At 34.7% G+C, this 16,756-nt stretch overlaps 1 protein-coding gene across 1 annotated transcript in view; it reads left to right on the top strand.

Moving 5' to 3' along the window:
- MAP4K5 (mitogen-activated protein kinase kinase kinase kinase 5) overlaps positions 1–16,756 on the top strand; it is a 136,728-nt gene that overhangs the window by 95,851 nt on the left and 24,121 nt on the right. The window contains exons 15-25 of the mRNA XM_082648553.1: positions 45–103; positions 1,607–1,674; positions 3,102–3,144; positions 3,779–3,932; positions 4,863–4,960; positions 5,129–5,170; positions 6,059–6,143; positions 11,322–11,401; positions 11,701–11,761; positions 15,062–15,176; positions 15,551–15,609. Coding sequence (XP_082504679.1) covers positions 45–103; positions 1,607–1,674; positions 3,102–3,144; positions 3,779–3,932; positions 4,863–4,960; positions 5,129–5,170; positions 6,059–6,143; positions 11,322–11,401; positions 11,701–11,761; positions 15,062–15,176; positions 15,551–15,609 — 864 coding nt within the window. The remainder of the gene's footprint in view (positions 1–44; positions 104–1,606; positions 1,675–3,101; positions 3,145–3,778; positions 3,933–4,862; positions 4,961–5,128; positions 5,171–6,058; positions 6,144–11,321; positions 11,402–11,700; positions 11,762–15,061; positions 15,177–15,550; positions 15,610–16,756) is intronic.

Here is a 16,756-nt window from a genome sequence, read left to right on the forward strand (position 1 = left end):
GATCCTTTAAGATAGAATTTGTGAATATATGTTATATTTTACAGTTGACAAATTACAGTTTGAACCTCCTCTGAGAAAAGAAACAGAAGCACGGGATGAAATGGTAGGAATAATGACTTTTAAAGAATTTTCCATATTAAAATTTGAGAAAAGTTATAGTCAGGTGTACTTTGACTAAAGAACAAAGTAATATACTCTTCAGAGCATTGATTTTTTTTTTTCTTTTTTTTTGGTGGTATGTGGGCCTCTCACTGCTGTGGCCTCTCCCGTTGCGGAGCACAGGCTCCGGACGCACAGGCTCAGCGGCCATGGCTCACGGGCCCAGCTGCTCCGTGGCATGTGGGATCCTCCCGGACCGGGGCACGAACCGAACCCGTATCCCCTGTATTGGCAGGCAGACTCTCAACCACTGCACCACCAGGGAAGCCCCAGAGCATTGATTTTGATAACGTATTTCACACATTAAAGTTTGAAAAAGCTTCTGGTTAGGTGTATTTTGACTAGGGTACAGTGTATAATATACCATTTTAACCATTCATTTTGACACTTCTGAGTCTTTTGAAGAATTCATATGAATTTATTAAGTATATGGAATTTGATGCTCAGCTTTAAGCTCTCAGGATCTTTTTACTTAATGATTCTGTTAGATTTGTAGTATGATTTTGCATTGCCTTACTGTTTTTAATATTTATTTGTTAATATAGCTTCTTTTTTTTTTTTTTTTGAAAATTTTTTTTTTTTTTTTTTTTTTTTTTTGCGGTACGCGGGCCTCTCACTGTTGTGGCCTCTCCCGTTGCGGAGCACAGGCTCCGGACGCGCAGACTCAGTGGCCATGGCTCACGGGCCCAGCCGCTTTGCGGCATGTGGGATCTTCCCGGACCGGGGCACGAACCCGCGTCCCCTGCATCGGCAGGCGGACTCTCAACCACGGCGCCACCAGGGAAGCCCGCTTCTTTTTTTTTTTTTTTTAACCATTGCTCTTATTTTGAGATTACTATTTGGTTAACCCTTTCCTTAACTAAAAAGAAAGAAACAATAGATTGAGCAAAATATTATTAGAGTCAGCCTAGATGTTATCCTAACATCTACTTTATTTTTAACTGATAGTAAATATAGTTTTTAGAGTAATTGTCTTCTGTTAATGGATCTCTTCATTCTTAACATCTGCAAGTGGTGCTCTTCCTACTGTATGTGTTGCTGGACAATAAATTTTCAGTTTCCATGCTAGTCAGAAAAAGTGTGGCACCAGTAAATTAAAGGTGATTGAATAATACAGTGTTTAGTTCTCCATGCTCATGGAGTAGTGATGCACGTAATTCAAAGTTAACATTTTTGTTTTGCTTTGGAATATACTTTACCAATATATTGGTAAAGAGGGCTTGTCACATTTTAAGCTGTAAGTATGTTTATAGATTCTGTTAAGTTTAAGTCATCTAATAATGAGTTATTGATGTAAATGTGTCAAATGACAGCAAATGTAGCTAGAGATTAAACCGTTGAAAGCCAAGATGATTAATAATCATGACAATGAATATGTTGTTGAATCAAATAAAATGAATGATACCTGTTATAAGGTAACATTTTAAACTCTTTTTTACCTTCATAGGGAATGTCTTCAGACCCAAACTTTCTGTTACGGTGGAATCCTTTTGTTGATGGTGCAAATACTGGCAAGTAAGTTGTTTTTCTAGCTTAACTTTATTTTACTTAATTATATAAGAACAGTATTTGATGGGGAGTGCTTTATTCTAATAAGCTTTAATTTTTTTCTTATAAAAGTTGTACTATGCCTTTTGTCAGTGAAAAGCTTCTGACTTTTTTAAATTGCCCAAAGGCATAATGTGTTGATCATTAAGGCTTTGTGGTTTTGTTCTTTAAATCAAAATACAGTATGTGTGGTGTTAATATACTGAAAGATGAGCTACATGATCTCATGGGAAAAAATACGATAGTAGGAATCAGAAAGCCCCAGTTCCGTCTCTGCAATGTGGTTACTTCATATTCTAGACCTGTCTTTCCTCAACAATTAAGTGACAGGGCTGACCTAGATGAGTTGTTCCAAACCTATTAGTCCATTGCAGTGCCTAGAGAGCTCTTTGGAAATACAGATTCCTGAATCCCCACATTAGGCCTATGGATCTGGGGTTAGCAGAGTATGGCCTGTAAGCCTATAAACCAGATCTGGCCCAATGCCTATTTTTGTACATCCTACAAACTAGAATGATATTTACATTTTTTAATGGTTGAAAGAAAATCAAAAGAAGACCACTATGACCACTATATGATTCATAAAGCCTACAAAGTTTACTGTCTAACCCTTTATAGAAAAAGTTTGCTAACCGCTGCTATAGAATACAGTCTTTGGGAGTGGAATTTAAGAATCCTGAAAGCTTCCCAATTGATTGCAATGACTATGGATAAATGTGTGGAACCAGTGGGCTAGATGAGTGATTCTCAAGTTTTGATGTGCCTGGAGGATCACCTGGAAATCTTGGTAAAATGCAGATTCTGATTAAGTAGGTCTAGAGGGTGCATTTATAAAAGTTTCCATGGGAATTCCCTTGCAGTCCAGGGGTTAGGACTCTGCGCTTTCACTGCTGAGGGCCCTGGTTCAATCCCTGATTGGGAAACTAAGATCCTGCAAGCTGTGTTGTGCAGCCAGGAAAAAAAAAAAAAAGTTTCCAGGTGATACCAATGTTGCTCATCTGTGGACCCCACTTGGAGTAACAAAGGGTTTGATGATCAGCCATTTGAATCTATGATTCACTGTGGATTCCAACTCTAAAATTCTGAATCTCTTTTTCACTACTAAGTTTAATTTCATTTTTATTACAAATTAAATGTTGCAAAGCATAACGGTAAAGTAAAAAATACTTCATATTCACTTTATAAAAACTCTATTTTATAGTCATACTAATACAGTTTGACAGAATGAGATCTTAGATCTTCCTGTAGCTTTTAAAAATACTCTGTACCATGATCTAATTGTCTTTTATATCCCCTGAATAGAAGCAGATTTTAATGCACATGTAATGCTCTCTCTGTGTTTTATGTTATTGTCATTTATCACCATCTAAATTGCATTTTTCTCTTTGTATTAGATCAACCTCAAAACGTGCAATACCACCTCCCCTACCTCCTAAGGTGAGCTACTTAAAGATTTTCAACAATATATCCTTGTTTAAATAATAAAATAAAATTTTTAAATAACTTTATTGAATTTATTCAAAATTCTCTTAAACATATTTTAGGGTACAGTTTTCCTCAAGAGCATTATTATGAAGATGTAAAAATATATTAAAGAAGATTTCATGAGAAATATAATATTTTTATAGCTATTAGAAAAAGGCAAAGATAGGTTATTACTCATTTGAGGCAATACTTGACCACATGGAGGGGAGTTTATCATTTACAGTCCTCATTTATTACTACAGTTGGACAGTGCACTAGAGTCATACTTTATTAAGTCACTTTCCTTGCTTGTTTGTAGTTATTAAATATTTTGTGGATTATGTATGTGATTTTATTGGTTATAAAAACGTTATCAGTTTGGGGTTAGGGCTGCTTAAAAGTCACATGGCAAGTTCATAGTTGTGTTGGGATAGTAACTCAGCTCTTGCTTGCCTTGCTTACTTGGCCCAGTGAATTGAACTATACAGGAGAAAGAAAAAAAGGCATATTCTCCTCCCCCTAAAGTCTTTGATGCATAATAATAACAAAGTGTTAATGTTTTATGTCCAAATTTATTAAAGTACTTCCGTGTCTTATTATCAACTAGCCAAGGATAAGCAGTTACCCTGAAGACAACCTCCAAGATGAAGAAAAATCATCAACTGTAAAACGTTGTCCTGATTCAGAGAACAGAGCTCCCCAAGTTCTCAGAAGACAGAGTAGCCCAAGTTGTGGTCCTGTAGCTGAGACTTCCTCTATTGGTATGGCTAGCAGTATCAGCAGGCCTGGAGTGCATACAGCTAGATACTGTGATCTCGGTAAATAAATCAAAGTGAAGGCTGAAAAGAAAGCCATTTTGTTCATATTTTAAAGAATGTCTTTTTTCTTTAGTCAATCTTATTACTGTTTGAAGCTTTGTGAAGGTTCTTTAAAGTTCCACATGGGTGGACTATAAATAGATTCAATTCAATTCAACCCTAATTTGATCCCTTACTAAATATTATAGGATCTAGAAAGATGAATGGATGACCCTGCCCTCTGGAAGTTCAGGGTCTATAGCAGAAGTTATACCAATGTGCACATAATATCAGACAAGACATTTTGTTTAAGTGTCTCCTACAGTAAGTAACTATACGTAACAATGCAAGAGATCTCTGAGGGAGATAAGGATAGGGAACAGAGGAGGTAGGCCCTTGCAGAGGTTTAAAGGGCTTGGTGAGCCTTTAATAGGTGGAACCAATACTGACAGGCATTCTTAGAGAACAAGAAAGAATGAACAAATGCACTGAAGCAGGAAAATCTAGACTGTATTGGAAGTACAGTCTAGTATGGTAGAAGTGTGAGCTTTTGAAGGGTATATACTGGGAGATAGGACTTAAAAAGGTAGGGTGAAGTTAAATTATGAAAGGCCTTGAATATCAGCATTAGTAGGTCAGATTTCATTTTTCTCACAGTATGGAAAGACATTTGTTGTTTTCATGGATTAAGACCACTGCTATAGATACAGTGCTGCCTCTACATGAGCTAGAGAAAGGCACCAGAGATACTTTAACTCATCTGACAGTAGAGAATATTTCCCTATAAAGGAACACCCAAATGGAAAACAAGTACTGGGGGGGAAGGGGAAATTATTTTTCAAGGAAAGTACTTATTTGTATGGTCATTCAACTTTTAACCATGATTCTCTTTAGGAAATGGTGATGGTATTTCAAAACTCATTAGTGAAAACACAGAAGGATCAGCACAAGCACCACAGTTACCACGAAAAAAGGACAAGCGAGATTTCCCTGTAGGTATAACAGGTGTTTGGTGATTAGTTGTAAATAATACTGTATTTATCATATAAAGGGCATAGTCTGTTTAATTCAAGAGTTTGAATAACTGGATTTCTAAATGTATAAAGTTTTTCTTAAGGCTTTAAGAGGTCTTACAGTATTAAAAATCACTTTTCCCACAGAAACCAGTAATCAATGGCCTCCCACCCACCCCAAAAGTGCTGGTAAGGAATATTTTTATGTGAACCACTTGCCAATTTTTCTCTCTTTAGAAGCAACAGAATATTGTTTATTTGCTATCAAGTATCTTGAGCCATTGAAAGGAAGGATTCATAAAATACAAAGGCATTAAATGCATTTGGGTATACCATGGATCAAATCATGTACCCTAATTTGAGTGAGTTAGTTAGAATTGGGTAAATTTCACTTTTTATAAATACGGACAGTTGGGTTCTCTGATTAGCCTACAGAGGCCAATTTAATTTTAATGTGATGATATTACTAGTACTGTGTCCTCTTCATTATGTTGGTTAAATATCTTTCTGCCCCTGAAGCCATTTTTACATTGAACTATACACAGTGAAAAGGAACAGGGAAGCTTCTGTTAACGCTTGTTCTCTGGCCCTTCAGTAGAACCTACCTAAGGTAGTTCAGCCAGTCATATGAATGGGTACCTTATAAATTGTACCTTTTTGTACAGTAAAAGTTTAGTGTAAATATCAGTCTTTTGTCTCTTATCACTATTATGGAGGTATACTGCAATTATAATCACTATGATGTTACTCAATAAAATCATTCATTGTTTCCCATTATTAAATGTTAGTCCTAAGGATAAGTAGTGATGTAAAATTCCTAGAATGTATCATTGACATATGTAGACGTTTTGATAAATTTGATATTTTTGCTGTAAAGTAGTGGATTACACAAGGAAACAGTATAAAATTCTCTTCATAGAAAGGGTTAAATTATATCAAAATATGAATTTTGTAATGAGACCATAAATATATGCAAATTAGAGTCAGTTTAACATTTCATAATAATCTTAGCTATTTTCTAAGAATGTATAAAATTATCTAATCAAATAAGTCAACATTTCTTTCTTTATAAATAAGATGGGAGCATGTTTTTCCAAAGTCTTTGACGGCTGTCCTTTGAAAATAAATTGTGCAACATCCTGGATACATCCTGATACAAAAGGTAACATTTCTGAATTTTTATATATATCTCCAACAAAATATTTATTATCAGAAAAGATCCTTATGATCAGTGAACTGAGGGCTTTTTACTTTAAAAGTTCAACTTAGAGACTAAGGAGTGTAGGTATTATACTATTTAGTGTAACAACCTAAATAGGTAAATAGTTTTAGTTTAAGGCATCAGAATTCAACAGTGAGTATACAGGAACAGTTCCTGCTTAAAGGAGACTAAACAGACATCACAACTGATTGCAACCATGATTTTGCATTTTCATTTATGTAAAAGGACAATAATACTGAGACGATAATCGCTTTCAGTAAAATCAGGATATTAGAAAATAGTATTGTTTCAGTGTTAATATCCTGATTTTGATCATTGTTGTGTCGTTGTATAAGACCTTTTTATTTTTTTTTAAGAAATGCACACAAATATTTAGGAATAAAGGGGTATCATGCTCATAACTTAAACAGTTCAGAAAATGAAAACAAAAATGTGTGTACAGAGAAAGAAGGATAAAAACAAAAGTAGTAAATGTTAACTTTTTTTGTATATGTGTAATCATATGGTGTCTTTCTTTTATTTTTTTAGAATTTTATTTATTGTTTATACAGCAGGTTCTTATTAGTTACCTATTTTATACATATTAGTGTATATATGTCAATCCGAATCTCCCAATTCATCACACCGCCACCCCCACCCCCACCCGCCACTTTCCCCCCTTGGTGTCCATACGTTTGTTCTCTACAACTCTGTTTCTATTTCTGCCTTGCAAACTGGTTCATCTGTACCATTTTTCTAGGTTCCATGTGTATGCGTTAATATATATTTGTTTTTCTCTTTCTAACTTACTTCACGCTATATGACAGTCTCTAGATCCATCCACGTCTCTACAGATGACCCAATTTCGTTCCTTTTTATGGCTGAGTAATATTCCATTGTATATATGTACCACATCCTTATCCATTCATCTGTTGATGGGCATTTAGGTTGCTTCCATGACCTGGCTATTGTAAATAGTGTTGCAATGAACATTGGGGTGCATGTGTCTTTTTGAATTACGGTTTTCTCAGTGTATATGCCCAGTAGTGGGATTGCTGGATTATATGGTATTTCTATTTTTAGTTTTTTAAGGAACTTCCATACTGTTCTCCATAGTGGCTGTATCAATTTACATTCCCACACCCTCTCTACCATTTCTTGTTTGTAGATTTTGTGATGTTGCCCATTCTAACTGGTGTGAGGTGATACCTCACTGTAGTTTTGATTTGCATTCCTCTAATAATTAATGATTTAGAGCAGCTTTTCATGTGCTTCTTGGCCATCTGTATGGCCATTTCTTTGGAGGAATGTCTGTTTAGGTCTTCTGCCCATTTTTTGATAGGCTTGCTTGTTTTTTTTAATATTGAGCTGCATGAGCTGTTTATATATTTTGGAGATTAATCCTTTGTCCGTTGATTCATTTGCAAATATTTTCTCCCATTCTGAGGGTTGTCTTTTCATCTTGTTTGTAGTTTCCTTTGCTTTGCAAAAGCTTTTAAGTTTCATAGGTCCCATTTATTTATTTTTGTTTTTATTTCCATTACTATAGGAGGTGGATCAAAAAATATCTTGTTGTGTTTATGTCAAAGAATGTTCTTCCTATGTTTTCCTCTAAGAGTTTTATAGTGTCCAGTCTTACATTTAGGTCTTTAATCCATTTTGAGTTTATTTTTGTGTGGTGTTAACAGGTGTCCTAATTTCATTCTTTTACACGTAGCTGTCCAGTTTTCCCAGCACCACTTATTAAAGAGACTGTCTTTTCTCCACTGTATATCCTTGCCTCCTTTATCATAGATTAGTTGACCATAGGTGCATGGATTTATCTCTGGGCTTTCTATCCTGTTCCATTGATCTATATTTCTGTTTTTGTGCCAGTACCATACTGTCTTGATTACTGTAGCTTTGTAGTATAGTTCAAAGTCACAGAGTTTGATTCCTCCATCTCCTTTTTTTTCCCTCAAGGCTGCTTTGACTATTCAGGGTCTTTTGTGTCTCCATACAAATTTTAAGATTTTTTGTTCTAGTTCTGTAAAAAAATGCCATTGGTAATTTGATAGGGATTGCATTGAATCTGTAGATTGCTTTGGGTAGTATAGTCATTTTCACAATATTCTTCCAATCCAAGAACATGGTATATATCTCCATCTGTTGGTATCATCTTTAATTTCTTTCATCAGTATCTTATAGTTTTCTGCATACAGGTCTTTTGCCTCCGTAAGTAGGTTTATTCCTAGGTATTTTATTCTTTTTGTTGCAATGGTAAATGCGAGTGTTTCCTTAATTTCTCTTTCAGATTTTTCATCATTAGGGTATAGGAATGCAAGAGATTTCTGTGCACTAATTTTGTATCCTGCAACTTTACCAAATTCACTGATTAGCTCTAGTAGTTTTCTGGTGGCATCTTTAGGATTCTCAATGTATAGTATCATGTCATCTGCAACAGTGACACTTGTACTTCTTCTTTTCCAATTTGTATTCCTTTTATTTCTTTTTCTTCTCTGATTGCCATGGCTAGGACTTCCAAAACTATGTTGAATAACAGTGGTGAGAGTGGACACCCTTGTCTTGTTCCTGATCTTAGAGGAAATGTTTTCAGTTTTTCACCATTGAGAATGTTTTCTGTGGGTTGGTTATATATGGCCTTTATTATGTTGAGGTAGGTTCCCTCTATGCCCACTTTCTGGAGAGTTTTTATCATAAATGGGTGTTGAATTTTGTCAAAAGCTTTTTCTGAATCTATTGAGATGATCATATGGATATTATTCTTCAATTTGTTAATATGGTGTATCACATTGATTTGCGTATATTGAAGAATCCTTGCATCTCTGGGATAAATCCCACTTGATCATGGTGTATAATCCTTTTAGTGTGTTGTTAGATTCTGTTTCCTAGTATTTTGTTGAGGATTTTTGCATCTATATTCATCAGTGCATTTGGTCTGTAATTTTCTCTTTTTGTAATATCTTTTTTCTGGTTTTGGTATCAGGGTGATGGTGGCCTCATAGAATGAGTTTGGGAGTGTTCCTTCCTCTGCAATTTTTTGGAAGAGTTTGAGAAGGATGAGTGTTAGCTCTTCTCTAAATGTTTGACAGAATTCACCTGTGAAGCCATCTGGTCCTGGACTTTTGTTTGTTGAAAGATTTTTAATCATAGTTTCAATTTCATTACTTGTGATTGGTCTGTTCATATTTTCTATTTCTTCCTGGTTCAGTCTTGTAAGGTTATACCTTTCTAAAAATTTGTCCATTTCTTCCAGGTTGTCCATTTTATTGGCATAGAGTTGCTTGTAGTAGTCTCTTAGGATGCTTTGTATTTCTGCGGTGTCTGTTGTAACTTCTCGTTTTTCATTTCCAATTTTATTGATTTGAGTCCTCTCCCTCTTTTTCTTGATGAGTCTGGCTAATAGTTTATCAATTTTGTTTATCTTCTCAAAGAACCAGCTTTTAGTTTTTTTGATCTTTGCTGTTGTTGTCTTTGCTTCTATTTCATTTATTTCTGCTCTGTTCTTTATGATTTCTTTCATTGTACTAACTTTGGGTTTTGTTTGTTCTTCTTTCTCTAGTTCCTTTAGGTGTAAGGTTAGATTGTTTATTTGAGATTTTTGTTGTTTCTTGAGGTAAGCTTGTATTGCTATAAACTTCCCTCTTAGAACTGCTTTTGCTGCATCCCATCAGTTTTGGGTCGTCGTGTTTTCATTGTAATTTGTCTCTAGGGATTTTTTCATTTCCTCTTTGATTTCTTCAGTGATCTTGGGTTATTTAGAGAAATATTGTAGTACAAGAAACTCCTATATACTCAGAATCATCAGTTGTTTCTTTTTTTTACACCCTCACCATCAGATTATTTATTTATTTATTTTAGTATAGTTGATTTACAATGTGTTGTTAGTTTCAGATATACAGCAAAGTGATTCAGTTACTCATATACATATATCTCTTCTTTTTTAGATTCTTTTCTCATAGGTTATCACAGAATATTGTATAGTGTTCTCTGTGCTATACAGTAGGTTCTTGTTGGTTATCTGTCTGATGTACAGTAGTGTGTGTGTGTTCATCCTTTTGCCACATTTGTTTTACTCTTTTCTGTCTATATGTGAATTTTTTTCTGAATCACTTCAGAGTGAGTTGTGGACATCATGCTCCTCTTCCCCTTATACTTCAGTTTGTATTTTCTAGGAACAAGAATGATCTGTTACATAATCACAGTACATTTATAAACATTAGGGAGTTTATCATTGATATAATACTGTCTTTTAATCCACAGTCCATATTTAAATTTTATTAATTATCCCAGTAATATCTTTTATCATCTTCTCCCCCCTTTTTTCCCCAATCCAACGTCCAGTTCAAGTTCATATGTTGGATTTAGCTGTCGTGCCTTTAGTCTGCTTTAGTCTGGAATAGTTTCTCAACCTTTCTTTCTCTCTTGATCTTACCATTTTGAGGTTGCTTATTTTGTATAATGTCCCTTAATTTGAGTTTGTCTGATGAGTCCTCATGCTTAGATCACGTTATGCATTTTGGGCAGGAATATCAGACAAATGTTTTTGTGCTCTTATCAGTCCATCATATCAGGAGGCACATGGTATCAGCTTGTCCAAATACTAGTGATATTAACACTGACCAGTTGGTTAAGGTGGTTGTCACTAGCCTTCTCTTCTGTCAAGTTCCTATTTTTCCCTTTCTAAGTAATTGTGTAATTATTTAATTTCCCAAAGTAATTAACACATAATTAGTGTGAAGACTCACTGAGACTTCATAAATATCCTCTTGCTCATTAGACTTTCACTGACTAGTTTTAGCATCTGTTGACAATCCATTGACATCTATTGACAATTTCCCTTCTTTCTCATTTATTCACTTATGTTTGAATAAATGACATGTAATGAAAATTGTATTTTAAAAAAGGATTTTATAGTAAGATAAAGCAGAGTTAGTAACAGAAAATATATCTACTTTTAAAAAATAAAGAGTTGGGGAAAGAGGTAAAGAAGGTAGCATGGGTTTTAGAAAATAACTTTTCTTTGGATTGGTGGGTGGCTATCTAACTCTTAATACCATTAAAATTTAGGGCCATTATTTTAGTGAATGATTTCGGAAAATGACAGTAAATTCTGGTGATTTATCTCAACTATTTTAGATCAGTACATTATTTTTGGAACTGAAGATGGTATTTATACATTGAATCTCAATGAACTACATGAGGCAACGATGGAACAGGTAATTTAGGAGTTTTAACTCAAAAAATTAGTTTGAGTCAATTGAATAAAGTAAATATCTTAATTTTAAAGCAATTTATATGGACCTCAGTTTTAATTTTTATGATTTAAATATTTAAAGGGGTGAAATTGTACTCTTCACATATTCATGTTGAAAGAGTTTTTTCCATAAGGTTTTGGTAATTTACTGAAAGGTAGAAAATGCTTATTTTTCTACTCTTTCAGACTGTTGCAGTTTGGAAGTTAAGGGGTAAGGGAATGAAAATTGGAGAGTTTTAATTACCTTTTTTTTCTTAATAGTTATTTCCACGGAAATGTACTTGGCTCTATGTCATCAATAATACTTTAATGTCATTGTCAGGTATGTATATGATAAAAATGATATGAAAAATAAACAATGGACAAGCAGAGAAATGTAATTTTAATACACATTATTTTAAAATGTTGTTAATCAGGGTAATTATAATCTAGTATAGTTAACTTTTGAGACTTGCAGGTATTTTTTACCGTTGTAGAACTGGAAGAAACTTTGAGAAGGAACCTTGTTGTCAGAGCAGTACTTCCCATACCTGCCCAGGAACTACACAGTTGGAGAACATGACAGTGATTGTTCCCTGAGGCCATCCCCTTCTCCACAGTCTCTGTTACTATCACCTCCCTGCCTTCCACTGAGAATCAGCAGTTGAAGGGAAAGAATCAGAGGATCCAGATGCTTCCTTTCTTTGTAATCTTGAGCCAATCACTGTCTCTTGTCTCTCAGCCTCAGTTTTCTTTTTTTTCATAAATTATATCTTCATTTTTTAATTTATTTTTTATTGAAGTATAATTGGCTTAGTGTCGTGTTAATTTCTGCTGTACAACAAAGTGATTCAGTTATACATATATATACATTCTTTTTCATATTCTTCTCCATTATGGTTTATCACAGGATACTGAATATAGTTTCCTGTGCTATACAGTAGGATCTTGTTGTTTAAACATTCTGTATATAATAGTTTGCATCTACTAATCTCAAACTCCCAATCCATCCCTCCCCCACTCCCCCTTCCCATTGGCAACCATAAGTCTGTTCTCTATTTCTGTGAGTCTGTTGCTGTTTCGTAGATAGCTTCCTTTGTGTCATATTCTAGATTCCACATATAAGTGATACCATATGGTATTCATTTTTCTCTTTCTGACTTACTTCACTTTAAGTGTAATAATCTCTAAGTCCATCCATGTTGCTGTGCCCAGTTTTCTTAATTGTAACATAATGATGATGGTAACAATAACAGCCTCACAAGATTGCTGTGAGGATCAAGTGAGATATCCAAAGTACTTAGAAAACTGTGAAGACTTACAGATGCTTGCTGGTGGAATTCATGTTATTCTGGACCACATATTTATTAATGAACTTGGACCAATGCTTTCAAGTCTTATAAATAATCAAATGGGTTCCAGAACAACCTATTCTAATTTTGTTGTTTGTATTTTTCTTTTTTCGTTGTTGTTGGGGGTGGGTGGGTGGTGTTTAGGCTTTTTTCCCCTAATTGTTACCTGCCAGAACCTATTTTCTTACATTTTAGATTTAAGTGGCTACCTAAAGGCTTGCTGCTCGCTTTCATTCTGATAGTAGAGTACAGTTGGCCCTCTGTATCTGCATGCACAGATTCAATTCAAAGACAGAATTTTTTTTTAATTCCAGGAAGTTCCGAAAAAACAAAACTTGAATTTGCCAGGCACTGGGTCACTATTTACATGCATTTACATTATATTAGGTATCATACATAATCTAGAGATGATATAAAGTATGTGGAAGAATGGGCATAGGTTATATGCAAGTACTACACCATTTTATATAAGGGACTTTTTATAAGGGACCTCACATTTTGGTATCCGCAGGGGGTCCTAGAACAATACTCTGGTGGGACCACTATACAAGGTAGTTAATTATTTCTCTCTGTTCCTTAATCCTAATGCTATCAACTATTAAAATAGCATTTATCCCTTTCTCCACTTTGAAAAATTATTTTAACATTTCTTAAATTTTTTTCAGTTTTTTTGTTTGATACTCTTTCATGCTCTGTATCTCAATAGATACGTGATGATTACATCCTAGCTCTTATTTACTGTACTGTCAGGCTTTTCATTATTAAGTGTACCTTTCAGCTACTTATGCTTTAAAGCATCAGTGCTGATATAGTTTTAACTCACTGACAGATCATTATGAATTGTGGCCTAATTTAAGAAATGCCGTTTTCATAATTTTAAGTATGTGTGTGTAAGTGTGTATAACTTAAACTTGTCTACTAACCATCGCCTAGTAGAGATTCTTCAGGAATTTGTATGTATTTGAGCTGATGACAGTGTTTACAAAGAGCATATTATTTAATTGTCTATAAATGTCTTTTAAAAAACTGGGGTCCTCAAAATATTTAATCTCTTTGATTTTGATTATGTTTCCCCCAGTTTTTTTACTTTTGTTTAATATTAATATATCATATTACTATTATGAAAATAAACTTAAACCCAGATCTGTTTGAATTAACAATTCTGAGTTGTATTCATATAGAGTCACTTTCCTCTAACTCTCTTACTGCTTTTATCCCTATTTATACCTGTCTTTGGGAATAAGCTTAAAAGCCACACAGAGTACATCTTGTATATTTATAAAATAACTACAGAAAGGCAGGGAAAAATTAGCCTATAAATTGGTTCTTTCCAAATGTAGTCAAAATGACCTGTGGAACTGAATGAAGATAGGTAGCAGTGCTCAATAGGAGAAAACGTTCCGTTTAAGGGTCTGCATTTCTTTGCATGTGTGCACATACATGCACATGTGTTAGCTGCTTGGGTAGCTAGTTATATATAAAGTGGTACTGGAGAAAGGAAGGATGGTATAATGTTAGGCAGAATGTTTGCATTTTGAGAAAATACAGAAAATTTTGTTGAGGGTAAAACCATTTTTTTTTCATGTTTTCCAGTAGTAAAATAATAAAATACTATTTTGGGTTGTTATAGTACCATGTCATGTATATAATGAGTCAGAAAATGTTTACCATATATTCCCCTTTTTAATACAGCTGTGGTTTTGATTATATGGAAATTGTAGCTCTATTATCCCATATAAATTACAGGATATAATTGTAGCCCTACTGTATCCTATGATGGTTTGCTTTATTTTTCTTAGTATTTCAGTGTTATCTTTAAGACTTCATTCACAAACAGTTTTTAATCCAAGGTAATGTGGTAGATTATTGATAAATAGGACTATCTGAGAAAGGTAATGTGGTATAGTTATATAATTTTCCATGTTGTACTGAAATAATCACATGTACATCATTGTAACTCACTCTGTTGTACAGTGTTTAACAATTTCTTTTCCTATGTTGGCTTCATTAAGGTTTACATATATTCTGCCCAGATCACCTATTAGTCAGAATATATCTAATTTATGTACTGGGAAACAAAATTATCTACTTTGTTAAAACTCATTTTACTTATTATCTTTCAAAATAGTATTAACTAGGTTTTTTTGTTTGTGTTTTTCTCTGTTTTGCTTGGTTTTTTGAACATGGCTGGACTCGTCATTTTAGAAGGTAATTATCTTTTCTTTTGCTTGAAAATAGTATTTCTCTGCTTTAAATAATTCTAATAAAAATAACATGTTTCTCTTTTATAGGAAAAACCTTTCAACTCTACTCTCATAATCTTATAGCTTTGTTTGAACAAGCCAAAAAACCAGGACTAGCTGCCCATATTCAAACTCATAGGTTTCCAGACCGCATACTACCAAGGTACAAAATATTTTGATTCTCCTGGGAGTGAGGGGAATTAGTGTTTATTTTTAAAACAGCCAGTCTTCCTTGCCCACTAAAAAACTTCCTTTGTCTTAATTTTGAAAGGTAGTTTACACTAAAGTAAATGTCATCTAGAATTCAAAAGATAAGTGTCTTGTAACTTGACTGTCCATGTCAATCATCCATAGAAGTTTTATAATATAGATTCCCAGATCCTGCCTCAGTTCTATAAAATCAGATAGTTTGGGGTCAGAGTTTAAGATGGTGGTTCTTAGAGCTCCTTGACTGGTTCTGATGGAACTGATTCACCCATCACTCACTGTTTGGGAACCACTGCAGTAGAGTACATTTATGTTGTCTTATGTTTTCAGAAAGTTCGCTTTAACAACAAAGATTCCTGATACAAAAGGCTGCCACAAATGTTGCATAGGTGAGTAAATGCTGTTTCTCAAACTGGATGATTAGCACTTCTAACATCTTCAAAATTATCTGTAGAGTCTTATAGTATCAAGTGAAGGAAGGTAGGCTTTATATTTGTTCTAATAAGGAGTTAAGGGGCCATTGAAGCTCAGGAATGTATAGTTGGACATAAAAATGCTTGAAGATAATTGCTCTGATGCTTTCTCAGAGCATAATGTTCCTCGAATTTTTTAACCCTAGTCCGTAAGGCTCTCTCTCTGCTGATATCCTAGCTTTCATTTGACACTTACCATTTATTTAACAGTTATTTCTTAGTGTTTTATGAACATTATTATTTCATGACTTTGGCCAACTATGAAGTTAGAGGGAAGAGTCCACACAAAACCACTCACTCCTGATACCAACTACAGGTTTGGGGAGTTCCCCAAACCACCTTCATGTTCAATAATTCACTAGAAGGACTCACAGAATTCACTGAAAGTGGTTATACTCTGGTTGTGGTTTATTACAGGGAAAGTATATAGATTAAAATCAGCCAAGGGAAGAAGTGCATAGGGCAGAATCCAGGAAAAATGCCAGATGTAGAGCTTCTGTTGTCCTTTCTCCATGGACTAATAGACAGCGTATGGACAGTGTTACTTTTCTGACAGTGATGTGTAACAATACACACAGAGCATTGCCAACTAGGGAAGCTTACTCAGCAACCTCAGTGTCCAGAGTTTTTATTAAGGCTCTATCACATAGGCATGCTTGATTGCCCACATGGCTGGTCTCAGTATCCATCCCCTCTGGAGGTCAAGTGATATTGCCTGACCCAAAGCCCCTACCCTAAATTACATGGTTTGTCTTTCTGGCATTACTGTCCCCCACCCTGAGACTATCCAGTGTCGCCAACCCCCACTCTAAATCACATTGTTACAGTATACGTTGACCAAGGCCCCAGGCAAACAAAGACACTCCTGTCAGGCATGACATTCCTGAGGCTTAGACATTAACTCCCAGAAGAGAGGACAAAGACCAGACCTCTTTTGGGGCAAGGTGAAATTCTGTGCTATATAATTATCTTCTCTCACTTAACCCTTAAACAGCTTATGATACTTATGTCACTAGTAGCAGAACCTGGGATCACACCTGGTCTGTGGCTTCAAATTCTGGGC

Source organism: Grampus griseus, assembly GCF_964374135.1.
Source record: "Grampus griseus genome assembly, chromosome: 2".
NCBI classification, from domain to species: domain Eukaryota; kingdom Metazoa; phylum Chordata; class Mammalia; order Artiodactyla; family Delphinidae; genus Grampus; species Grampus griseus.